General features: G+C 38.0%; 1 protein-coding gene across 37 annotated transcripts in view; it reads left to right on the top strand.

Annotated features, from left to right (window-relative positions):
• SLMAP (sarcolemma associated protein) overlaps positions 1 to 26,287 on the top strand; it is a 132,001-nt gene that overhangs the window by 91,276 nt on the left and 14,438 nt on the right. For 8 of the 37 annotated variants that reach the window (XM_089521916.1, XM_089521890.1, XM_089522090.1 and 5 more), the window contains 9 exons: positions 159 to 215; positions 10,445 to 10,525; positions 10,709 to 10,768; positions 13,895 to 14,017; positions 14,567 to 14,641; positions 17,681 to 18,001; positions 21,662 to 21,779; positions 24,335 to 24,506; positions 25,593 to 25,727. In XM_089521916.1, coding sequence (XP_089378042.1) covers positions 159 to 215; positions 10,445 to 10,525; positions 10,709 to 10,768; positions 13,895 to 14,017; positions 14,567 to 14,641; positions 17,681 to 18,001; positions 21,662 to 21,779; positions 24,335 to 24,506; positions 25,593 to 25,727 — 1,142 coding nt within the window. Of the gene's footprint in view, positions 1 to 155; positions 216 to 6,993; positions 7,423 to 10,444; positions 10,526 to 10,708; positions 10,769 to 13,891; positions 14,018 to 14,566; positions 14,642 to 17,680; positions 18,002 to 21,661; positions 21,780 to 24,334; positions 24,507 to 25,592; positions 25,728 to 26,287 lie in introns of those variants that run through there. The other 29 variants (XM_089521846.1, XM_089521881.1, XM_089521989.1 and 26 more) reach the window with 7 other exon arrangements.

The following is a 26,287-nucleotide window of genomic DNA, read 5'->3' as shown; positions in this document are numbered from 1 at the left end:
CTTCATTGCACTAGGAGAAAAAAAATCTCACAGACAAGCACAGAGAAGTGTGAGGTAATTGCTTGTTTAAATTTGGTCATGGAATGTAGATTGAGACGTGTACAAAGAAATGCTTGGACAGTTTCAGCTTGGATAGTAACTCATATTTTATTCAGCAGACAAGCTCATAGACGAAGGACATCTTTCCAGAGTGGATGAAACAAAGATTCTGAAAGGTTAGACTTTTTAATTTACTTATTTTACTTATTTTTTAGGCATGTAATGAATCCTTGGATTGGGCATTGGGGTTTTCTTCTAAATGTGAAGAATGTTTGAAGGAATATAATACACTAAATCCTTACTGTTTTTGCCCCCCCCCCCCCCATTTCTGGAAAAAAAATGTAATTCCTTACTTCCAAATTATGTATTTAGCAATGCCAGCCTTCATGACGGGGGGAGGGGGGAAGAATGGAGAAAGATTTCAAACATGTACTTTTGACATTACAGGTACAGCTTTGAAATTTTCAGCCTTAATACAGAAATAGGTTCTGTTCAAATATTTCCCCCTACAAATAAATTCCCTTCTGATAAATAATCCCTTATTGGTAAAAATTTCCCACCCATGTGAACTATATTTTATTAAAGGTTTTAATTTTTGCTGTTATAATGTTTGTATTGTAAACATTTCCCCGAACCCTGTGAATATCTTTATTGAATTCTTAATAATTTCATCAAATTATTTTAGTCACAGATGAATGCTTTCATTTTAAATCTCTAGACAGTGACAGTTTTCGAAATCTGTATGCACCTGGTTTTCTGTGTGTTCCGTTTGTGCAAAGTGCAGGCGGCATGCCATATTTGGAAAAGAATGCAGACAATAAATGCAAGTGTAATTTAATGCTTACATGCCAGTATTATCTTGAAGAATGGTGAGTTATTTTTGCATTGATGTGTAATACATTCCATCAACCCTCAAAAGATCCAGAGATGATGTTTTAAAATAAAACGTAAAATAATATAAAGTTCAAGACTTTAATATTAAGTTATAATATAAAAATAAGGGAAATTTATAAAGTCCTCCCTGATAAAAAGTGAGTTTGTTATCTAGTAGAATCCAGTTATTAAAACTGACAAATACAATAACAGTAAACACAAATAGCTGCATTTTTACAAGGAAAGGTACCAGCAGAACAGTTCATATTGTCTGTACAGAGGATGTGAGATTATATCTATGTCATACCAATTTAAAAAACAAATAAATCAAGTGACAGAAAAGATCAGTTTCTGAGACTTCGGAAAACTGTTGTCAGACTGCATGGATGCATAGCTTGACTTAGTGTAGGATAGCTTTGTAAGCTTAATATTACAAGTGATCATTCTTATATTGAAATAATTGGTGGCTCCATTAAGAAGGTTCAGCAAAATATGCTGTCTCCTTAATGTATGAGATCCATAACATTTTTGACCTCCTTTGTTGGGAGTTGCCTACCAGGACGGTCTGTGTGGGTTCCTATGAAATATTTCATAGAATGACTTTGAAATCTAAAACCAAGTTCAAAAATATTAAACATAATTTAATGGTTGAGATCTAAAAGCTACAGTAGACTACCCATCCAAGTAGACTTGTTGAATTTTCATCAGCAGCAGATTGCTATGACATATCACAAACTACTTTCTCACTTCTCTCAGTTTCAAACATCTTCTCTATGCAGCATGAGGATCTGATATCCAGAAAACATAAGTAAAATTCTCCTTGGGGCGTCCAGTACATGTTGAAAGGTCTTTGTGTCCTTATCATTATACTTAGCTGTACTAAAAAACTGGATGCCTTATCTTCTACTGAAGAGTAGTCATCACTTTTTTTTTACTTTTTATACAAACACCTGTGTGTGTGCGTGTGTGTGCGTGTGTGTGTGTGTGTGTGTGTGTGTGTGTGTGTGTGTGTATATATATATATATATATATATATATAGAGAGAGAGAGAGAGAGAGAGAGAGAGAGAGCTTAGAGTCAGAATTACTAAGTGGAGTAGGTATAATAGAGAATGAAACCCAGTGGCATTAAACTGCTGTTTTTAATGCCTGTGTCTCAAATGACTCACCACCATGCCTCACAGACAAGCCATTCCTTTGTTTTTTCTTTGTCCATATAGGGTAATATGAATTACACTGCTGCAAAAAGCATGCTCAGATTAATATTTTAAAGACAGTAAACTATCAAGAAGTCTGGTAGCATTTTAGCATTCACTCCTGCCACCCCCAATAAAAGCAGCAGAAAACAACAACACTGAAATCATTTAAAGTATCAGATCAATTAAAGCCATTAATGAATCATGGATACTGTGAAGAACCTGAAAGATAAGGGAGAATCAAGACATGCTTTTAATAGTAAAGGCACACATGTCTCCAAGGGAGGTTAAAAAATGTTGTCATCATTTTTCTGGTAACTATCCACTTCCTGAAAAGATGGTGATATCCATTGGAAGTTCTTTGAACTAGTAGGCACCTTCATTACCTAGATTTTAATAGAATCTCTTCAGGGTTTTAAAGATTAAAGCCAGATTAAAATCCATCCAAGAAACAATAGGGTAGCCAGGGCATCTTTTTTTTTTTTTAATGTGGACATCATTGGCTCTGTATAGTCAATTGCATTTAGCAATCTGGTTGCTATGCCTTATACTAGTTATATAAAGGCACTTCCATATGTAACATATTACAATAATCTGGCCTGTATTTTACTAAAGTATCTATAATTTTCTCTCCAAGGAGTTTGACAGCTGGTACAGGTTTCAACTAAAAGAAGTGAAGGATGTTCAGTGCTGTGGAGCTAAAAGATTCACCATGTAATCATATGTAATATGATAAATATTATACACATTTATATTATATAATATAAATTATGAAAATTGGAATGTGATACCGATATACATCGTCATTATATTATGTGCTATGTATTTCTCTTTCTATAAGAATAAAGCTTTAATTTTTTTTTAAAAAAAGATTCACCAAGCTACAGATATGATTGTATGGCCAAAAATGATCTTTGAATTGGTTGAGTACATCTGCCCTAGGCTAGTAGGCCATTAAACAACAAGACCTTAATTCTCTTTGGATTGAACAATATTTTATTAGACTTCTCCCAATTTGTTATTGGTCTAAGCTAGTGGTTAAGATGCCAATTCTGATTATTGCAAAGTTGGTAGTTTGAGGCCCAAGTGCCACGTGATGGGTTGAGCTCCCATCACTAATCCCAGCTTCTGCCAAGCTAGCAGTTTGAAAGCATATAAAATACAAGTAGATAAATAGGTACCACTTCGGTGGGAAGACTTATGCACATCTCTTTCTGGATTTGATTGAAAAGAAGAGAACTATGTGTCATCTATACTGCTGTTTACTTCAGTGCACTTTATAGTAGGTTGCCCTTTAGGTTTGTCCAGAATCTTCAGCTACAAAAGAAAGCCATAACCAGGCTGGTGAGTGGTGACTGTAGTGGCTTATGGCCAGCAGTTTACACATTTGTTGAGGGAACTGAGCTGACTATCTGTAAGCTTTAAGGCAGTGGTTCTCAAACGTTTTACCCTTTTGACCCCTGTTACATCTACATCTGGACATCACACACACACCTCGCTTGATGTAATATATGCATAAAAATTGTTTAGTGTATGTATTTTTGTTCACGCATACATTCAAATATATTCATACTTTAACACATAAGGAAAAGGGTCTCCTTCTTCAGGCAGAGGTCCCAAGCACCCTTCTTGCCTTTCTCTTCTCTTCTAGGGCAAAAAAGGTTTAGGAAGCAGAAGGGGAGAAGGAGGAGGGATCAGGGCCTCCAAGTCTCACACACCCCTTGAGCAGCTCTTTCCCACCCCTCTGGGGGGTTCCACCCCACAGTTTGAGAACCACTGCTTTAACGTTTAATTACCTTTTAAAAAAAAGTAGTGTAGGTTTAAAGTTTTTGTGCTTGTTCACAAAGTCTTAAACAATCCGAGGAAAGATACTGAAAAGATCATTTGTCTCCTTGTTGGGATGCTGTGTTCATTGTGTCTCCAGCTGGTGCTGAAGATATCAGAGATGCAGGACAGAATGCTGCAGAACAGAGTTTTTAGTGTCACTGCACCTACTGTCTGGAACTCTGTCCCAGTTCAAATTTCAAAGATACTTATTCTTTTGATTTTCCAACAGCTACTGAAATGCATTTGTTTCAGCAAACTTTCCCAGATGTAACTGGTTCATAAATATTGTGAATGAATATTGATCTCACCCAGTCCTGTGGACAACATCTGCCAGTAGGTTTATGTAGATGAAGAAGTGGGGGGATAAAATAGAGACCTGTGAAAGACCATTGCACAAGTGCCATGGCACCAAAACCAACAGTATCCTGTCACTGCACTCTGGAATAGGTCATCTAGTTAGGAGCAGGACTTTTGAACAAAATGCTTCAATTCTTCTTCGTGGTCTCTGCGAATCATACAAATGGGTTTCACTGCGCCTGCGCAGTGCTGTTCGGAAACTTCTGGAATCACTGGGCAAAGTTAACTTTGCAACATATAGAAACTTTTTGGCGGATTTGATCCAGAAGGGCATTATATTTTTATCATTTCAAAACCTACTCTATGGTCCAACAAAAAACAATAGGGACACACACAATCTGTTGCTTTCCCAGTGAAGGTCATTCCCCCTTCCCCAGTGACCCAAACAGAATGAAAAGCTGTTTTGAAAAGCTGTCTAGTTACTGAACTACAGCACATGCTGAACAGCCAGCATCTCCTCAAGTGGTTTACCCAAGAAAGAGATATTCTCCACAGGCCAGTAGTAGTAGTAGTAGTAGTAGTAGTAGTAATAATAATAATAATAATAATAATAATAATAATAATAATTCTATTCTGGTTTTTCACAAGGAATCAAAGCAGATTCCAACAGTATAAATAAAATATCAAACAATTAAAAATTGCAATTAAAAAACTCCAAAACCACAACCCTACCCCCAGTGATAAAAACATTAATCAACCTATTAAAAAAGATTAAACATCAAAAAATGTAAAATTATCCAATAGGAATACATTAAAGATTTCGGGCAGATTAGTGTAAGAAATGAATCTTCCTCTAGAGGAGGGAGGATGGGAGTGATGGTGTTAATCAATTTTGGTGTCAGTATCAATAGAGTGGGGAGGCAGATCTAATGGATCTAACCTAGTCTGGGAAGGCCTGCCAGAAGAGATCCATCTTAATAGCCTTTTAAAAGGCTTCCAAGGTGGTAATATGGCCCACTCTCACAGCATGCCAAACACTCATGGGTAGTCTGCACCATGTGGCCTCAAGCTGCGCCGTTAATTTTTTTTTTTTTTTTTGCCTCCCCCTGCAAACATACCATTGCACAAACACACAAGATCTTGTGCAGTTCACTCATAGGTATTCTTCCCAGTCCTAGTCTTCTTCTAATTTCTTGACTGCAGTCTCTGTTCTGGTCGATCTTTAATCCAAGGTATGGGAACCGTTTGACAATTTCAATTTTTTTGTTATCTAGGATGAATTTTTGTAGATCTTCCATGGACATTATTTTTGTTTTGCTAATCCAACCTTGGCCTTTTCCTCCTTGACCTTCCTGAGTAATTGCTTGAGGTCTTTGTTGGCTTCTGCTAGTAGTATTGTGTCATATGCATAGCTTGGGGTGTTAATGTTCCTTCCTTTGATCTTAACTCCTCCTGTCTGTATGCCTTCTCTTGGTATGATATTTTCTGCATACAGGTTGAATAAATAGAGTGATAATATGTAGCCTTGTCTGACCCCTTTGCCTGTTAGAAACCATTTTGTTTCTCCATGTTCAGGTCTGACAGCAGACTCTTGTCCTGAGTACAGGATCAGGACAATCAAATGTAGTGGCACTCCCATGTCTTTAAGGGCATTCCATAGCTTTTCATAATCTATGCAGTCAAAGGCTTTCTTTAGTCAAAAAGCACATGCAGATTTTCCTTTGAAAATCCCTAGTGCACTCTGTTATCCATCATATGTTTGCAATGTGATCCCTAGTGCCTCTTCCTTTTCTGAATCCTGCCCTCATCACTAGGATTTCTGTTTCCATATATGGTAGGAGTCTTTGCTACAGAATTTGAGCATGATTTTGTTTGCATGGGAAATTACTGCAATGGTTCTGTAGTTACTGTAATCTTTTTTTATCTCTTTTTTTTATGATGGGAACGTATATTGATCACTTCCAGTCTGTGGGCCACTGCTTTATTTTCCATATTTGTTTACATATTTTAGTTAGAACTGTTCTTGGTTCTGTCTCTGTGGCTTGTAGAAGTTCTGTTGGTATGTCATCTGTTCCTAGTGATTTATTTTTCCAAATAGTGCGACTTCCACTTTCCAGAATTTGGGGTTCATCTTAGTAAGTTTCTTCTTCTCATTTGCTGTTCATCCTTTCACATTTTTATGTAGCTCTTCTGTGTATCGTGGCTATGGTTTTTGGTCATTTCATTCATGGTTGTGTGTTGTGTTTCTCTTCGGATTGTAGAGTCTCCTCATCATTGGTTTCATTTTCTCTTTGAATTTCCAGATCTTATGGAAGATATCTCTTGTTCTTTTTGTTGTCAGCTTCTGTTTATCTGCATTGTTTGTTGTAGTAATTCTCTCTGTCCTTGCACACTAATCATTGGACAGTAGCATTCAAGGTTTTAATTGTGTTTTTGTCTCCCCTTTCTTTTGCTTCTCGTCTTTCTTTAATTGCTTGAAGTGTTTCATCTGTCATCCACTGTTTCTTCTCCTTCTTTTTGGCCATAGATATCATTTTGCATTCCTCCTTAACTATGTGCACCTCATTATTTTCTGTGGGGCTTGAGCATACACTCTTTTCCCCATACATGGGGGGGGGGAGGTTCCAGAACGGATCCCACGCATATGGGGAGGGGGGACTATACGTCCTTTAAATTCTGTTGGAATGTTCTTCAGATCATATTTTAGCATGGTGATTGATTTTGAGTTCTTCTTCAGCTTTATTCTACTTTTGGCTATATTACCCTGATATCTGCTGGGAGATTAAGGAGTGAAACAGATGGCCACTGAGAAAGCCAGATTGGGGGCCTGGCAACTGCACGTCACAGCCTGAACCCACCTTTTTGCTGGAAGAAGTGGCCTCTTTGTGCCGTCAAAAAGCTGGCTTTTCTGCCCCACCATGTAAAGCCGAACTGCTGGAGCGCCCGGAAGCCGGCCCACGTGTGGGCAGCTGGGCAGTGTGAAGCTGGCTTCAGAGCGTGTGGTGTCAAAATGTTGTGCTCTGAAGCCATCCGGACAGCGACACAAGATAAAAGAAAAAGACACCCAGCAAGGGTGGGAATGCTTGAAGAAAGCGTTACAAAAAAGCACAATCACAAGCAATCCCATGGAAGAATTAAAATGGAAAAGCCAGTGTGGTTGCACAGCAGGAAGGAAAAGAAAAGAAAAAAGAGTATGTATATAGAATGGAAGAAAGGACAAATTACCAAGGTAGAGTAGAGATATGTAGTTCAACCCTGCGGGAATAATGTAAGGAAAGTTAAAGCTCAGAATGCATTGAGACTAGCTAGGCAATCAAGGAGCAACAAAAAGGAGGTTTTTCCCCCCGATACATTCAAGGCAAGACAATGACTAAGGAGACAGTGGGGCCAAAATGACTCAGTGACTATTTTGCTTCAGGTCTCCCCCCCCCATCCCCAAAGAGAACTGTGCACTTCCATGCAGCAGCAGAGACCTTAGCAAGGGATCTGGATTGCAAATCAAGAGTTAGTCAGGAATCACCTTGCTAAGTTAAATGAGTTCAGATCTTCAGGGCCAGATAAACTACATCCCAAAGTACTGAAGTAACATGGTGATGTACTCTCTGAACCCCTTGCCATCATTTTTGAAAAATCTTAGAGGACAGGTGAAGTGCCAAAGGAAACATTGCCGCACTTTTCAAAACATGCAAAAAAGAAGATCCTGGAAACTATAGATAGACTGGACAGCCTAACCTTGATACCAGGAAAAATAATAGAATGGATTATATAGGAGTCTGTCTGCAAGTATGTTGATCACAATGCAGTGATCAGGAGGAGCCAGCATGGTATGTCATGAACAGATCCTGCAAAACTGATCTTATATCTTTTTTCAATCCGGTCACTAGTTTAGTAGATGATGGATATGCTGTGGATGTCATTTATTGACAAGGATGATAAGAGGTGTGGAGAACAAAATGTGAAGAAAGGCTAAAGGAACTGGGCGTTGACTTGAGGAGTGATGATTGCACTTTTCAAATACCTCAAGTGCTATCACAGAGAGAAAGGCTGTTCTCTGCTGAGCCAGAAGGTAGAATGAGATCTAATGGTTTTAAGTTACAGGAGAGCACATTTTGAACAGTGATGCTCAGGTGCCACAACAAACTACCATTCCCAGAATTCCACAGCATGGAGCCAGGGCAGTTAAAGTGTTATCAAATCGAATCATTTCTCCAGTGTGAATGCAGCCCTACTCACAATAAGCGAGTTAGTGCAATTAATTGCCTACTGAGGTGGTGGGGTCTCAAGATGTCTTAAAAAAGAGGAGGTTGGACTAGCTGGTCTATGAGGCCCCTTCCAACTCTATCATTCTATGACTATTTTATTTATTTATATATCACGTTTATTGTAACAATGGGCTTACACCTACTTAAAAGCAGTATAATTACTTACTTGTTATGCATAAGAAAACATGGCAGATACATCAAACTACAGGAAAAGAGATTCCACCTAAATGTCAGGAGGAACATCCTGACATTAAGAGCTATTTGACTCCCTTGGAGGGTGGTGAAGTCTCCTTCTTTGGAGTTTTTTAAGCAGAGGCTGGTTGGTCGTCTGTCACGAATGCTTTGATTGTGAGATCATGCATGGCAGGGGGTTGGACTGGGTGGCCCTTCCAACTGTATGATTCTATGATAATGGCTGTATCTTCCAGAAGTACAGGAATAACTTCAATTCTGAGTACTTTGTTAAAACTGAATTAGTTTTTCCAAATGATTCATACTTTGCTTCTTTTAGATTGTTTCTACCATTATTTTTTGTTACATATTTCTAGATGAAATTTTGTTACAAAAAGTGTGTTTAGATTTATAGAATGCAATAGGATGAGAAATAAAGTTCACAATCAAGTATTCATTCTTCTCATAACTGGTGAACATTCAGTCAGCTCTAAGTGAAAGCCCTACATGGGTTGGGTCCAGAATACTTAAGGGAACACCTTCTTCCGTACTGTCCGTCCTGCACTCTAAGGTCCTCAGGGAAGAATCTACTTCAGTCAATAAAATCTAGGCTAACTTCAGTCACCCAGAGGGCCTTTTCCATCGCAGCTCCGAAGCTATGGAATGACCTGCCGAAGGAGATCTGCGACATTTCTACTCTTACAGCCTTTAAGAAGGCTCTTAAGATGGATCTCTTCCAGCAGGCCTTCCCTACCTAGTTCCTCTCCCCATTTACTGTGACTTATGTCACTCTGTCCACCAATTCTTCTCTTAAATTTAATGAGAAGAATTAAATAAAATAATTAATTAAAATAAAATCCTTGCCTCAAGAAGAAGAGCCCTCCCTCCATCTCGTCATCATCAGACCTGGGAGGGAGTGAAAAAGAGAGGCCCGATTTCCATCAGGCCTAACTGTTAATTTATTCACTTCACTCTCTTTAATTTTATTGTATTTTATTTATTTTTTGTATTTTATTTTATTCTCTTTATTTTTATTGTTGTAACCTGCACGGATTCCTTGTGATTGGGCGGGCTATAAATAAATTATTATTATTATTATTATTATTATTATTATTATTATTATTATTAGTGCTTCAGATAACCTTTGAAGCATAATTTGTGGGTGGGTGGGTAGGTTGTATAAAATATGAGTATGAGAAATGGAGGTAGTTTTGAATTCATCAGGACTACTTGAACTTCATTTTCTTTTAACACTCCTTTTGAAAAATTGTTCGTATTGATCTGCATAACTTTAAATGTTGAGTTATTTTAAACTTTGTGCTACTGTACTTGATGCCTCCTCTTATTATTATGCAAGCATTTCCCTTATCCAACACAACGTGCTGTAAAGCAGTGTTCATTCCTAATAGCTTTTTTCTTTCTAGCATGTTACAATATCTGTATTGTTCTGGAACTGGTTTTGTGTGTCCCTCTCTCCTGATTTGCTCCCTGAATTAGTGAACAAAACAACAAACTTTACACTGGGTTCCAGCTGGCCAGAGTACAAGTTTTAAACAAAAGGCTAAACTATGCATGAGGCAACTGCATCCTGTGTTGGGTTGTTAAGTATTAAATATGTGACCTAGAGATATTTAATCCAGTTGGGAACAGGAGTGGAAAGGCATAAGAAAACATTGATTTTGATCTTACATTTTTACAAGTCATACAATGTGAAGCAATACAAAAATACTGCTCATATATATATACATATTGTAACAGAGGCATTTTTCTTATTTTATAGAAAATCAAACAAAAGCTAAAGAAGCAGAATTGTCAGATACTCTTAGCCCAAGCAAAGAGAAAAGCAGTGACGACACTACAGGTATGTTTGGGGTGAAGTTTAAATGTACATAGATAAAAATAAAAAAGATAAAAACAAACTTTTTACAATTTTACATTAAGGGATTAAATACTTTGTTTTCAGGCAAACTTATGTTGCTACTTTGCTGATTTTTCAAATAATACGATGCTTGGACTGCTAAAATATTTTCATTTCCCCCCTTAGATGCTCAAATGGATGACCATGAATTAAACGAACCTATTGCTAAAGTAGCCCTCTTAAAAGGTAAATTACTGATTTTCTTCACATTTCAAATTGTTTCCTGATGTTTTCTCTTAATATAATTAAAGTTTTGATAGTGAAGAATGTTAAGTTTGAAATATGGTGGAGTGAAAAAATACATTTTGCTTGTAGAAAGCAATGAAGATTTTTTAAAATTGTTTCTTGATATCTGAATTGATGCAGTAAGGATAGGTGCCACCAGTAGCTGACTCGTTTGTAGAAGTATCTTTTACTAAGATTGCTGCAATTTACTGTAGTGTAACTGCACAGGAGTGTAGCCTTAAGGAATTATTTAGAATGCATACTTTGTGAAGAATTTGTTAACAATTTTGTAAGCTAAACTGCTCATAAGGTTCCACCTTTGGGCACCAGATCCAATTAACTGCAATACTTAATTAATTTTCATTTCATTATTTTCAAAAACAGTGTTCAATAAAACTGAAATATCTGAAGTAACAAGTTTGATACTTTACAAAGTCGTCTAATAATACACTTTCCTCTCGGGTTTTTTATTGCTTGCACAGAAGTCTTATTTAAATTCAGATGAAGTTAATGCAGCATGTGTGGCTGTAATGTAATGAGTCAGTGTACATATCTGTGCTAGTGCTGCAGAGGCATGCTTGGGTTTTCATCAGGTTTTTAGAACTGAAGAGCAGACACTTCTCATAGATACAGTCATGGGTCATATAGGAATGGCATGGAGACCAAGCTCAGTTCAACTACTGCTTACTTCTACCTGCTCAGAAGCAGGTGACTCTTTGTGAAAGGCTTTGCAGTGTACCAGTCACTGTTAACTATGTGCCAAATAAGATTTGGCTTTGAAGATCCTTGATTGACCTTCCCATTTTCTTGTTTTTTGCCTAAAGGCATCTGCAAGCTGGAGTAAACACAAATTGCTTACTGCAAGAAGGGATTAACCCTTTTTGACACATGCCATTCCTCAATTCAGCCCCTGAAGATTTCTCTTAGTTGCAGGAGGAGAAAAAGGGAAGGAAATTACCTTTTGCAACTGGTGTGGGTAAAAGGACTTCAGTCTTTCCTGCATGCTGCAACTTCAATCCTTGCTCCACCTTCACTTGTTTTGAAGCAGAGAGCAAGATGGCAAGAAATGTATCTCTTTTGTTTCATCTAGTTTGTCCATTGGCATTTATACAGACTTGTGAATTTTGAACCAAGTGCATTTTCATGACTGTTTTAATATTAGGATTAGGATTTAAGATTAGGAATTAGAATGAATCTGTACAGGTGAATTTCATACCTCTGGATGAACATTAATGTCTGACTGATTGGGAGACAACATTTAATTAGTTGAGTCTTGACTTTGTATGTCAGCAGTTATTTTCTTAGCACATTTTATAAAATAAATATTCAGGATAGAGATAAACACAAAACTAAGTGTGCTTAAACCAATTGATTACTATGGCTTTTCATATGCTCCATGCAGTTTGGTGAGACAGAGATTTAAAACTATTTTTATCATTTTGCAGTTAAGATAGAGAAATCTTCAGTACAATTAGAGATCAAAGTTATAATTTGACACTCTCTTTTGAAAACAAAACTGTCATTTCTTTGTGTTGTGCTAAATTATCCTCTAATTACTGAATTAGATAAATCATTTCAACATATATGCATCATTTAATAAACCTTCACAAACCTTTTGTGTCTTACCTTTTGCCTATAACAGTTCTCTGGGAGTAGATTTCTTTAGCGTAATGCATTCATTTTTGAGTCATACATTGGTATTTTATCTCATGGGTGCTATTTCCCCTCATGATCAGAGTACATACAGAATTCCTTTTGTTTGGTTTATTAACCAGTTACCCTGTTAAATATCTGACTTTTTTACCAACTGAATGCTTTTTTCCTTTGAGTTATTTTATATTATTTTATGTATATTATTTTAATGTATGTGTTTTATTTAGATTAGCACAGTGGTTATTATCCTGGCAATGGAGAAAGCCCTATGAGGCATGTTTTAGTAGTCTGTACATCTCGTAGTGGTCTGCATGTAGGAATAGTGTTCATCCCTTCCCCCACTCCAGTGAAGTCCTTTTCATTGGAAGCTGTACCACTTGATGTCATTGGGAGTAACTGTAATTTATTACAGTTGTGTTCTCATATGCAGTATTTTACTTTTTACTTCAAAAGTCAGTGCCACTCATTCTACTACGATAAAAAATGATCTTAAATATCCCATCAGGGTTCATGCTAAACCTATAATTGATATTCTCCCCAACGTTTTCATATTTCAACATTTACTGTACACCGCTATGATCATCGCGGAATAGCGGTCTATAAATAAAACATATTATTATTATTATTATTATTTTTCTTGCGAAAAGTATAAAAATTGTCTTGCACTGATAGCCCCACATTTCTTGTATGTGACTGATCTAATCAATTCCTCTTACTGTGTATAGGAAAATAAAAAGGCAAGGTGTTGTTAACAGTGGGGATGAAGAGAGGAACTAATAGCTCAACTTCTTATAATTTCTGCCATGGACAGAAACATTTCCAAAGTGGAACAAGAACCCAGTGCTTTCTATTGGGTGCCAGGCTATTTTGGAGATGGGTGACAGATGGACATATTTGGTTCAGGGTGTTTCCAAGCCTCACTGCACCCATATCTCAGGACTGAAAGTTTTGGTGTATCAGAGCAAAGGTCACTGTTTACTGTCTTAGCAGAATAGAAGGGGAGGCCTGTGGCTACCCACAGGATGCTCCTCTGGGTATAGTAAGCCTCACTTCTCTTCTACAAGATATCTGGCATACTAAATACTCTTTTTTGTATAATAAATGCAATAATAATAAAATCAGTATCTGAAATGAAATATCAGCTATCTTCATGTTAATTTGAATATATTTATGAAAATTGCTCTTGTCTGAAATCTTAACATGACAAAACCAGCCTTCATTATCCCTGCTGATGTATACTTTATTTTGGCATGCTGGATTTGAATGTACGGGTATTTGATTTCATAACAACAGTTTATCTCTTAACCATTGTCTAATTCAGTGATGTGTAGCTGACTCATTTTGCATGACTCTTTAAGATCCTGTCTTAACAAGTTAATTGAAATTAAGTCATTGCCAAAACTGATGCTTTAAAGAAAAATGTTCTTTTAGCAGATGAATTGCAGGGTGCACAATCAGAAACTGAAACTAAACAAGAAATTCAGCAGCTGCACAAGGAACTGGTTGAAGCCCAAGAGCTAGCTAGGACAAGTAAACAAAAATGCTTTGAACTGCAAGGTGAGATTAAGATTCCTTTGATTCTGCAGAATATCCAGGAAAGTATATGCCCAAATATATAACTGATAGAAAAGATGCTTAAATCTATATACATAGAGTTTATGCTCTGCATTTAGTGAAGGGGGAAAAGAGCTGTAATCCTTTGTTTACTTTGTCTTCTTACTTGGGAGTGAGTCCCAATGAATTCATTGTGACTTTGTTCTGAGTACACATGTATAGGATTGCATTGCAATTTAAGAGTAAATGTATATATAATGTAGTCAGTGGAAACAGGGTAAGACCCTTTTCTTATTATCAGTTTCATTATGTTCCCTAGCATAGTGATGTCATGGAAGAAAAGAGGTGTAGAACATTTTGAACAAACTTTAACATTTATTATTAACTAGCAAAATAATTCAGTCATTTAAATATATTAATTTACTTCCCTTGGCTTTGTTATGACCTACTAAACTTGAAATAACCTGTCTAAAGACTAATTTCTAATATTCGAATTACCTACCAGTAAAAATAACCAATTAAAATGTTAAGATATTTTAATTGTATTTACAGCTCTCTTAGAAGAAGAGAGAAAAGCTTACCGACTGCAAGCTGAAGAGTCCACCAAGCAAATTCAAGTACTCCAAGGTAAAAGGAAGGAATATTTTCAATAATACAAAGGATGACTGTGGGGAGATGATGCCATTGAAAGGGGCAGGGAATTGCAAACATTCTTCTGAAAACAACAAAGCCTCTACTCTGAATAATGATTGGACAAATTAACAGAGAAGAGTGATTGCATTACATATGAAACAACACAACCATTGCTGCCGACATGTCAATAGACAAGTAGTTTGTGAAAAGTGCTCTCTAATCATCATTGTGCTCCCTGTACTACTGCTACTACTACTACTACTGCTAAATATATACGTGCCCAAACATACGGATACATTAACTGCAGTTCCTTGTTTTACATTGGTAGCTACTTCAAAGTGTTTCTTCATATGGGCTGGAGGGAGGGAGATTTCAGCAGAAGAGACCAAATAGGGAGGAGGTTGTAAAGCCTAGGTGCATATATATAGCTTTCAGGTACATCTTCATGCATTTTGTAATGATGCTTGATGCTTGTTTATCAATAAAAAAAAGATTCTAGTCAATGGTATAAACATTCTGGCCTATTCACTGTTTTTTGTTGCCATAAGCACTCCTGGTGGCTAACCTGTACTGAAAACACAAATGCAGCAGAAATTACATTTTTTCCACTCCTGGATGCTTTCAGGAATTCCGGTTTTAGGGAGAGCCATAAAACCATAATGTGTGTGTGTGCTTTTTTTTAAAACAAAACAAAACAAAACAAAGAATCTTAAAGTGGATTTCCAAGAACTTGTGGCTTTTAATGGAATGGGGTTTTTAATCTTTTTTTTTTTAGTATATTACGATTGTGTATTGTTTTGCCCTTGTATTTTTTTAGTTGAATTGTCATTTAATTGTTTTTTTAACTTACATTGGAATAATATTTTAAACGACATTCTTTTTTTAAATAAGTTTGTAAGCTGCCTTAGATCCTGTATAAGCAGAAAATCAGGATATAAATTACATAAATACTGGTTTTATTTTTAGACTTATTTGGCCTGGTGTTGGCTGCATTCGGTCCTCATTGCGAAATATTAACCCTTAAATTGCTATCCTTTGCCCATGGCTATTTTAAATAATCAGAAAATAATCAGATAGTGCAATTTCTCTGTAACATTTTACAGATTTCATTTGTTAACCTATTAATTATATATTTATTTGCATTCCCCATATGCTCAAAGGGTCTCAGAATGTCCAGAAATAATTTTAAAATAATTGTAAATAAACAGGTCAGCAATATGTTGGTCCTGAAACACATTAATATTGAGAAAGATAAAAACATGTTGTCACTGGAAACCAAAAAGATACTGGTTGACAAGTAAGCATCCCTAATAATTTATCTAATATAGGCCCAATTTAAATAGGCCTTTACGCGTCTGTACACACGGGCGCCATTTTGACGCAATGGACGCATAGCGTCCGCACGTCCCAGCGCCTTTGTGGCACCACAAAGGCGCCACAAGAAGAACCCGCTTTTTGCGGGTTCTTTTTGTTCCGCGACAGAGCCGTGCAGTTTGTCTGCTGCGGCTCCCTCGCAGAGCAAACCAGGGTGGTCGGTATCCTGCCATAGTGTTTTTGGGCGGTCTGTATTCTGCCATAGTGTTTAAAAATCTAAATTTTCTATTTATGTAAAACCGACCAGCAAATATTTTATTTTGGCATGCTGTTAATAATATGCATTTAAAAGAGAACTGATTAAAATAGTAGTAAGAAAGGCTCACACATCTAAATACCAGGTTTCTGGCAGTGTATCGGCTCCAGTTGAGATTTTCCAGTACTGTACTTTGACAGAATTTTGAGGGAGGAAATAGTCTTTTGTCAACCACTGAATGACCTGATCCAGTCTCTTTTTTGAATCAACCAGGGATGAATCTCTGTCACTTCCCTTGGTAATTCATTCTCTTGGCTTTGCAGTTTATCATTTTTACAAGTCTCGGGCGGGGTACATACCGCCACTTTGCGCCGCTCTGCCGCCGCCGCCAGTAGGTCCGCGGGGGAGCCGGAGCCTTCACACGGCCCGACTCCCGCGCGGACCGAAAAAGAAACTCCAAAATGGAGCTTCTTTTTTCGTCGCGTTTGCGACGTAGCGAGGCGCCAGGGGCGCGCTCGCTACGTCACAAGCGGCGCGACACGTCTGGACGCTGTGCGTCCAGTACGTAAAGATGGCGGCGCCCATGTGGAAGGGGCGCCGCCATCTTGTACGTATTCTATACGTACTAGGGTTAGGGGGGTGCGGAAGCACCGCCCCTTCCTAACCCTAGTACGTATAGAAGACGTACTAAATGGCGGTATGTATCCCGCCTCTGTTAAGCTCCTTTCAATCTCAGTATCATGATTATGATTATGTTGAGTCTTTTTCTTCATTTTCATTATTCTTGTAAAAACAGGTCTGCTGAAAGAAATATTCACACTTGTCTTTCTAATGAGAAACTATAGATTTGCGCTATTGTCTGTTTGAGGAGGTACCTTTCCATTAGTGATCAAAACACACTGTGAAGACATCTGGAGAGTGGCACACTATCACCTTTCTTGATGTTCAGAGAAAAAAAAAAGCTCAGGAGCAGGTATCACTCTTGCTCCTTGATTGTTGTCTACAGCTGTTACTATTTATAACAGTATTGGTAGCTCCTGTTCCTTTAAAATGCAGGACAAGGTGACAGTGTTCTGGTGATCACTTCTCAGCTTTTCAAGTAGGCAGATGCCCATCCAGGCAAGCAGTGCTACATTTTCAACACTATCACAAGAAAATACATATTGTCAGCTATGATTAAAAACCTCAGGACCTCTAAAGATACGAACATCCAAGTCTTCCCATTTTTACAGTGCTGTGCTTTTGTGCAAAATACTAATTTACCTCACTTTCCATTTTTAAATCAAATACTTAAAAGGATGCTAGTTTAGTACTGGTAGAATGACTAAAGGGTTAGCATTAAGTTCATTGTTTCCCAACTTATTTCCCTGTATGGATCTCTTTTTTTTTTTTTAAGTAAGTTTTAAAGTTCCATTAGCTGCTAGTAATTGCTTCAGAAAATCTGATTTCCTATATGTTCACAGCTCAGCTGCACCGGCTGCAGGAAGAAATTGAACGTGTTCGTAAGGAAAAGGAGGATGAGATCTCCAGTACACGGAATGAGTTGTTTAGTGCTCAGAGAGAGATTCTTTTGCTGCAGCAAGTGGCTGAAAAGGCTGCATCAGAAAGGGAAACAGACGTCACTGCTTTACAAGAAGAGCTTCAGAATGTAAGAGCTGAGCTTGAAAGGTGGCGCAAAGAGGCTTCTGAATATGAAAAAGAGATTGTTAATCTCCAGGCCAGTTTTCAGTTACGATGTCAGCAGTATGAAGAGCAGAAGAGAGAGGAAGCCACCCGTCTACAAGGTATAGCAGAAGTGCTTCATAATTAATGAAATGTATAAAGTGCAGTGTTCACAGTGTTATTGTCTGCAAGTCTTTTTGAGTCCTGTGGTTTAGATTAAATGATCTCCATTTATATCATTAATCTAAATCAAGAAGGGGACAAGAAGATGGCAATTTCTAACTTTGCATTGCATCTAAGGTACAAAAATGCCTACCGTATATACTCATGTATAAGTCGATGCCATGAGGGCAGGTTTTGAGGACAAAATTTTGGCTTTTGATATGACCCGTGGATAAGTCGAGGGTACAACTTAAGGGCATGTAACAGAGGATGTAAATGACAAAGTCCCCGATATGCACACATGCTCTCCTTGCAAAATACTATCAGGGCAGGTTCCCTCCTTCCTGGGAAAGAGAGAGACATACACACACACACTCTCCTTGTAAAAAAAAGCAATCAGGGCTCTTTCCCTCCTTTCCCAGGGAGCAGGGGAACAGCCCCAATTGCTTTTTGTGAGGCATGTGCATTTGCCTTCCTCTTTACCAGGAAGCAGGGAAAGAACCCTGATTGATTGCTTTTTGCAAGGGGAGAGAGAGAGAGAGAGTATGAATAAATTATTATTATTATTATTATTATTATTATTATTATTATTATTATTATGCCTTCCTCTCTTTACCAGGGAGCAGGGAAAGAACCCTGATAGCTTTTTGCAAGGCACGCATGTCTCCCTCTTTCTCCTTTTCCAGAGGGGGGGGGGGAAGCAATGGGGCTCTTTCCTTTCTCCCTGGAAAAAAGGGAGACATGCACACACACCTACCTTGCAAAAAGCAATGGGGCTCTTTCCCTCCCTGGGAAAAAGGGACACACACACACACACACACACACACACACACACACCTACCTTGCAAAAAGCAATGGGGCTCTTTCCCTCCCTGGGGAAAAGGGACACACACATACCTTGCAAAAAGCAATGGGGCTCTTTCCCTCCCTGAGGAAAAGGGACACACACACACACACACCCCTTGCAAAAAGCAATGGGGCTCTTTCCCTCCCTGGGGAAAAGGGACGGACACACACACACACACCTTGCAAAAAACAATGGGGACTCTTTCCCTCCCTGGGGAAAAGGGACACACACACACACACACACACACCTTGCAAAAAGCAATGGGGGCTCTTTCCCTCCCTGGGGAAAAGGGACACACACACACCTCTCTTGCAAAAAGCATTGGGGACTCTTTCCCTCTCTGGAAAAAAGGGACACACACACCCCTTGCAAGAGCAGCCGGGGCATTTTCCCTCCTCCCTGGGAAAAGAAGACACACACACCTTGCAAAAAGAAATGGGGACTCTTTCCCTCTCTGGGAAAGAGGGAGACAACACACACACATGAGCACCTTGCAAAAGCAATCGGGGCTGTTTCCCTCTTCCCAGAGAAAGGAGGAACTCATAAACTCTTCTTGGCTGAGCAGCAGCTGCGGAGGTAAGGTGAATGGTGTGTCAGGCGGAACTTTCTCAGCACTATTACCATATTGACCCTTGTAGAAGCCGAATCAGAATTCTGGGCTCAGGTTTTTAGCATAAATTTTTCGACTTATAGTTGAGTATATACAGTAAGTGTGGAGACTTTTTAGTTTAGAGAAATTACAATTGAGAAGGAGAGGTTAGAGTTTTTAAAATTGCACACAATATAAAGAAAGGTCACAAAGGCAGTGTCCACCCCATCACCTATTGCATTAAAAATCAGGGTGTCACCTACTGAAATTTATAGACTGTATATTAGAGACAAAGGAAGATACTTCTTCACACAGTGCATAATTATAGAAGTCCATAACTTGAGAAAAGGGATAAGACAATCCCACTTACTGGGTGGAGATGTAATACCAGAGGAGCACTGCTGCCGTCATGTTCTCTCACTGGGTTCCTTAGGGACATCTAGCTGATGGTGGACTAAACAAATCTCTTTGTTTAGTGTAGAAATGTTATTGTTATGCCTTTCCCTTTATTCTTTTGTATTGGCAGTACAGAGCATGGCATTATTTTTGTCACTTCAGTCCTCCACTATAGTGCCTCATGTTTTAGAAAAGTGGCAATATCAGAGGTTAGTCTCTGATAAGCTTTTGTGCCCAGGAACCAGTGGTCTTTGTCAATATGATTGTTCTGTGTAGACACTTTCACCACAGTCCCTAGCACTGCTTATGACTTTATGCACATGGATTTCTAAACTCCTTTTTCTAGAAACTGCCCCTGCACTCCTGGAAAAGGCATGCAATGTTAAGTAATGCTATATTAGCAGACCATATCAAAACATTCTTAGTTTAGTCTAAAGTCAAAAGCTTTCATGGCCAGCATCCATAGTTTTTTGGGTGATGTGGCCATGTTCTAGAAGAGTTTATTCCTGACGTTTCGCCAGCATCTGTGGCTGGCATCTCTGAAGATGCCAGCCACAGATGCTGCCGAAACATCAGGAATAAGCTCTTCTAGAACATGGCCACATAGCCCAAAAAACTCACAAAAAAACTATTCTTAGTTTACCTATGCATATCATCTGTGAAGTACTTTGATTCTGAATTGTTGGTTAGGAAGGACCACCAGAAAAATTAAGATTGGTGATAATGTGCAAGAGCTTACAGTGCACCTCTCGCGCCCTGGAAGAAGTAATGGGGTGTGTGCCTGCGGCGTGCCGCACGAGCCCTGCGGCGAGCCACATGCATGATCCCCATTACTTCTAATGGGGCTCAAGCATACATGTTTTTCCCTTTTGCGCAGGGGGGGCAGAATGGATCCTCGCATAAAGGAAGGGCGCACTGTAATTTAATGTAATACGCCACTCTGTTGTGATGCCATTTTTATATTAATAATTTATCAAACTTGTGTATGGGTTAATTTGCACATATAAACTTTTGTGCTAATTAGTTGTAAAGGTCTTTGCAAGAATTGTGGCCACATTCATCTGCTTCCTTAAAGTTCATTTGATTTCATTCAGTGCAAATTAGACTGATTAGTACTAAATGATATTTAAGCTCCCAATATTTTGTTTGGATTCTTTGTACATTTTATATATGTTAGCTTAGTGTCCCTTGTTTCTTGTAGTTTCCTTGATAGCAATTATGCCATAAGCACATAGAACACTGATGTCTGTAAACTAGAAGGGGATATTTAATTCTAGTTCAAAATGAGCTGGTTTATGACATTAAGATGATACTTAAAATTTTTCCCATTAAATTATTGATAAAACCCTAAAGATAGCTACTTGCATGTGTACTTACAGTGGCATAAAGTCTTAATAATCATTTGGTTTTCCCCCCATATTTTGCTCTTGCTTTTGTGTTGAATCAGTTTCTTTTTCAATTCAGATTGGTTTGATGAGTAGGATTATGATTTATCGTAGCATTTTATTAGATGTTTAAACCTTTTATTGGTAGTTCATAACACTGTGTGAATGGTTGCTTTTGGAAAGTTTGCTTAGCGTATAATAATGCCGACTATTCTCTCTGCAGTAATCTGCATGCAGTAATTATGTTGGTTACTCATTATTCAGACATTTAAACGCCACAAAATAAGCATAACAATTAATGTAACAATTCAGATTATATGAAGATATATCTGTAGACTTGCTGGATATCTTTGAACATATTTTTGGTCATTTTCATGGATAACATAGCTTTACTTGCTTGTAGGTGAACTTGGAAAGTTGAGAAAGGAGTGGACTGCTCTTGAAGCTGAATGTCTTTCATTAAAAAAGGAGAATTTTTTGCTCGCGGGTGAACTTCAGCGACAGGAGAAGGAGCTACATAAGTAAGTGTTGCTGAATTAAAATACTGAATGAGTAAAACAGAGCCTTATCTTATTTATTATATACTAGTTGTAAAAAAAATGTGTCTAAAGGAAAAGAAGTTTTTGTTCTTTTTGGAAAAGGATAGTATTTGCAAATCTTTCACTGTCTTCTCTCCCTCCCTCTCTTTTACACACAAAACATTTACATGTATGTGAAGAGACATCTATCCTCCAAAGTAGATCCCTGACCTAGTGATAAGAGCAGCAGCAGTGGCAGTTCTTATAACAGCTAAAAAAAAGAAGGCTTCCCACTCTGGAAAATGGATATCCCTCCATGAAAAGAAGGGTGGAAATATAAAATGTATAGAACAGGAAATGTGTGATGATATGGAAGTTTGTAAGAAAAAGAAGGGAGGGAAAAGTGTGTTTACTAGAGAAATTAAGGTAAAATATGGTTATGTGGAGAAGCCAGCATGGCATAATAGTTTGAGCATTGGACCCACTCAACCATGGAAAACCACTGGGTGACCTTGGGCAAGTCACACGCTCTCAGCCTCAGAAACCTCAATGATAGGTGTGCATTACGTTGCCATAAATCAGAAAAGACTTGAAAGCATGCAACAACAACACACAGCAACATAGTTATGTGTAGTATATGTAATAAGGTAAGCATCTTTTAGGGGGTGGGAATATAAAATGTTGAGACTGACTGATGATTTGAAAGGATGTTAAAAAGGTTAAGTAGCTGTCAAAGTGAGAGCTGAGTCTGTCAGTATTACGAATTAGTTAGAAATATGAATGAGAGAAATTAGGAAAGTTAGTCAGGGTCAAAGACAAATGTTGGTTAGATTCAAGTCATTCACTTAGAATAGTCAGTGAGAGATACAAGTTAGGAATATGAGCAAGAGATGTGAATTAGTTCCTTAAGGTCAGTCAGGTTTTAAATGTTTTAAACATGTATGTTAAACTTCTTTTTAGTGACTTTTAGGGATTTGGATCTGACTGTCATATGCTGAAAGCCGAAAGCCGTGCCGGAAAAAACCCTTGTGCGCCCCAGAAGAAGTAATGGGACGTGAGCCCGTGGCGCACACGGTGGTGCACACAGCGGTCATAAGCCCAATTACTTCTAATGGAGCTCCAGCATACACAATATTTCCCTTACGGATCCCCTGCATAAGGGAAGGGCCCACTGTTTTTCACACAGTATCTTTCCTAACCTTCAGTAAGATGCCAGGAAGTGAACTTGGGCCATTTTGCATTCAAACTATGTACTATACTTCTGTCGTATTGCTGTTATGTCCTAAAGTAGAATGGGATGTGATCCCAACAATTCTTGTGTGTCTTGCTTGTGCTGGCCAAATGGCCGTAATAAAGTTATTATTGTTATTATTATTGTGTGTCTTGCTGGGCACACAGGAAATACTTTATCACACCTGATATACTTTCAAGATAAGTTCACTTGAGTTGGATATACTTCATATTCTTTGCAACAACTTGATAACCTATTTATTTAACTGAAAAGATTACCCATATAATCTTTTGGCAAATACAATTATATTTAATAACAAAATAAATATAAATAAATGGTTTGCACTTCCACGAACAAACCTTCATCATTCCATAGAGCATGGATTTTTCCTTTGTATACACGATGCCAGTGCATCAATATTCTCTTTAATCTAGGGGATGTCTCAGATTCATAGTAGTGCATTGTTGTTGTTTTGTACCTTCAAGTCATTCTGATTTAGGGCAATTCTTAGGTGATCCTATAATGGGGTTTTCTTGGCAAGTTTCTTCAGAGGAGATTGCCATTGCCATCCTCTGAGGCTGAGAGAGTGTGGCTTTCCCAAAGTCATCCAATGGGTGTCTTGGCCAAGCAGAGATTTGGACCCTGGTCTGCAGAGTCATAGTCCAATGCTCAAACCACTAAGCCACACTGGCTCTTACCAGAAATTACCAGAAGTTTATCATGACTAATTTAGTCCCACTTTCCAAAACTGAATACAATTAATTAGTCTCACAACAGCCCAGTGAGGTAGGAAAGAGAAAGTAACTGGCTTTCCTTTTTCAAAAAGAAAGTCTGGAAGGAAGGAACTACTGTATAAGGCACAGTGTTGCGGCACCTTTATGACATAAATCTGCCGAAAATTAAGCTAGAATGGACTGGTTGCTCTTAAAAGGTGCAGCAAGATTCTGTTTCCTTCCCATTTTATGCTGGACCTCTGAAGAAATGTAACAGAGGATGACACACCTTTGTACCAATTAGCAACTTTCAACATGGTGTGTGTGTCGGGGGGGGTTCTTCAGAGGGGGATTACCATTGCCATCCTCTGAGGCTGAAAGTGTGACTTGCCCAAGGTCACCCTGTGGGTTTATCTGGTGGAGTCAGGATTCAACCCATGGTCTGCAAAGTCATAGTCCAATGCTCAAATCACTGCACCACACTTGTTCTCTCATAGTACTGTACAGCGATTATAAAACATGGTTTTGAAGATGAAACATAACAAATTAATTAAAAAATATTTCTTTCTACTCGTACAATATTCCTTTGTTGTTTTCCATTTTGTCATTTTCAGCTCTCAGCAGCAGAGTTTGGCACTTACCAGTGACTTGAGTGTTCTTGAACTGACCCGAAAGGAGCTTGAAAATAAAATGGGTTCTTTGAAAGAAGAACATCAGCGAGATGCCGCTAGTCTAAAAACCCTTCTTCATCAGGCAGAAAACCAAGCCAAGGATGCTCAAAATGAGGTAGATAGCAAACTGATTTCACCTACATGGATGTTTATATCAATCGTCTCCCAAGGATCGAGGCAGGATTACATCAGTAAAAATGATACAATAATACAAAATATGATCAATAAAACACTAATACTGAATTAACCAACATTCTTATTTAGTTCTCTAAAATAACAATTCATCAATAGCCAACAATCATAGGAGTGGAGCAATAGTCATAACCTTTTATATGGAGTCTGGTGGATAAGCCCACTGAAAGAGATCCGTTTTGAGTTCCTTCTTAAAGGCCTCTAAGGTAGTGTGAAGACAGGTCTCTTCCGGTAGGCTATTTCATAATTTTGGAAATGCAGTAGTAAATGCCCCGTGGGAAATTGCCATTAACCTAGTGTTATGATGTTCCAATAAATACTTCCCAGATATTCTAAGTGTGCAGGGCGGATTGTGTAGGCACATAGTAAGCTTTAGTCTTTTTATGTCTGCATATTAATAGTTGCATTTGTAAAACACATAATGAAATTTGATACACGTTTATAGGAAGATTTCTAAGTATCCCATGGAAAATAGAAGGCCTAACATATTTGCTCTGTTTCATTTGAAAAATTAGTTAGAATTAAAAGTGACTGCAGTCTTCTTCATTGTTTCTCACAGTTATGTATGTGTAATAACACTAAACAAATGATATCATGGAACTTGTCATGCATTAGGCTGGGTGGGAGAGAACAGGTCAAGCAGACTTGAGATATGTTTTTCTTATCTTTTGATACACCACCTCCTCTTCAAAAACAACAGTAATAACAATATGAGATAAGCCTTATTCAAAGATCACTAGTAGATCTGTCTTTATGATAGGGAATAGACATGCATTATGCATTTGCTTTCACTTTTACCCTTGTGTCTAATACACACACACTTATTGCCCAGTTGCAAACAGACATAATCTTTCTCAATAAATACATCTTAAACTGTTTCCACAAACTTCCATTTTAAAACCCAGTGTGAAAAGTACTTTGAGAAGTTTAGAAACACTGTCAAAAGCTACTGTAACTACAGATATCTGGCTTAAATGAATCTGCAGATATTTGTTTTCTTTGTCTTTAGTATGAAAAGACACAGACCATACTCTCAGAACTGAAGTTGAAGTTTGAAATCACTGAGCAGGAAAAGCAATCAATCACAGATGAACTTAAACAGTGTAAAGAAAACCTGAAGCTGCTTCAAGAAAAAGGAAACCATGTAAGTTGGTATAAAGAGTGTGCGAGAATCTGGTAATTTCATTTCCATTTTATGAGTATATATGTGCTAAGGCTTTAGACATTTATTAATTTATTTATTTTGTAAAGTGCAGTAGGCCACAGTAGGATCCACAGTACTGTCAGGTGGTTCCTCAGTTGAGATGGAAAACTTTAGGAAACTAACCTGAGATTAACTGAGACATTATCCAAATTAGCCAGTCAGAGAGTTCACAAAACTGACTTTCTGCTGTCTGTCTCTCTGTAGCATTCCTTACTTTCACTGTATAACCCACTGTGAATCTGATTACAAGATGTTACACAGACATCAAATTAGTGGTTTTCTTTACATGAAATGGAACCATAATAAAGAGGACCAGATGCATAAATAATCCAGTTTGAGCCTGCTTTAACTGCAGTGTCTTAATTCTAGGGCATTCTGGGAACTGTAGTTTGTGAGACATTTAACCTTCTCTGTCAGAGAGCTCTGGAGCCACAATAAACTTCAATTACCAAGATTCCCTAGTACTGATCCAGGGCAGCTAAAGTGGTCTCAAATTGGAG

This window comes from Sceloporus occidentalis, unplaced genomic scaffold (assembly GCF_023333645.1).
Source record: "Sceloporus occidentalis isolate IW3139 unplaced genomic scaffold, rSceOcc1.0.p SCAF_1, whole genome shotgun sequence".
In the NCBI taxonomy this organism is placed as follows: Eukaryota; Metazoa; Chordata; class Lepidosauria; order Squamata; family Phrynosomatidae; genus Sceloporus; species Sceloporus occidentalis.
This window is presented reverse-complemented; position numbering and strand designations above follow the sequence as displayed.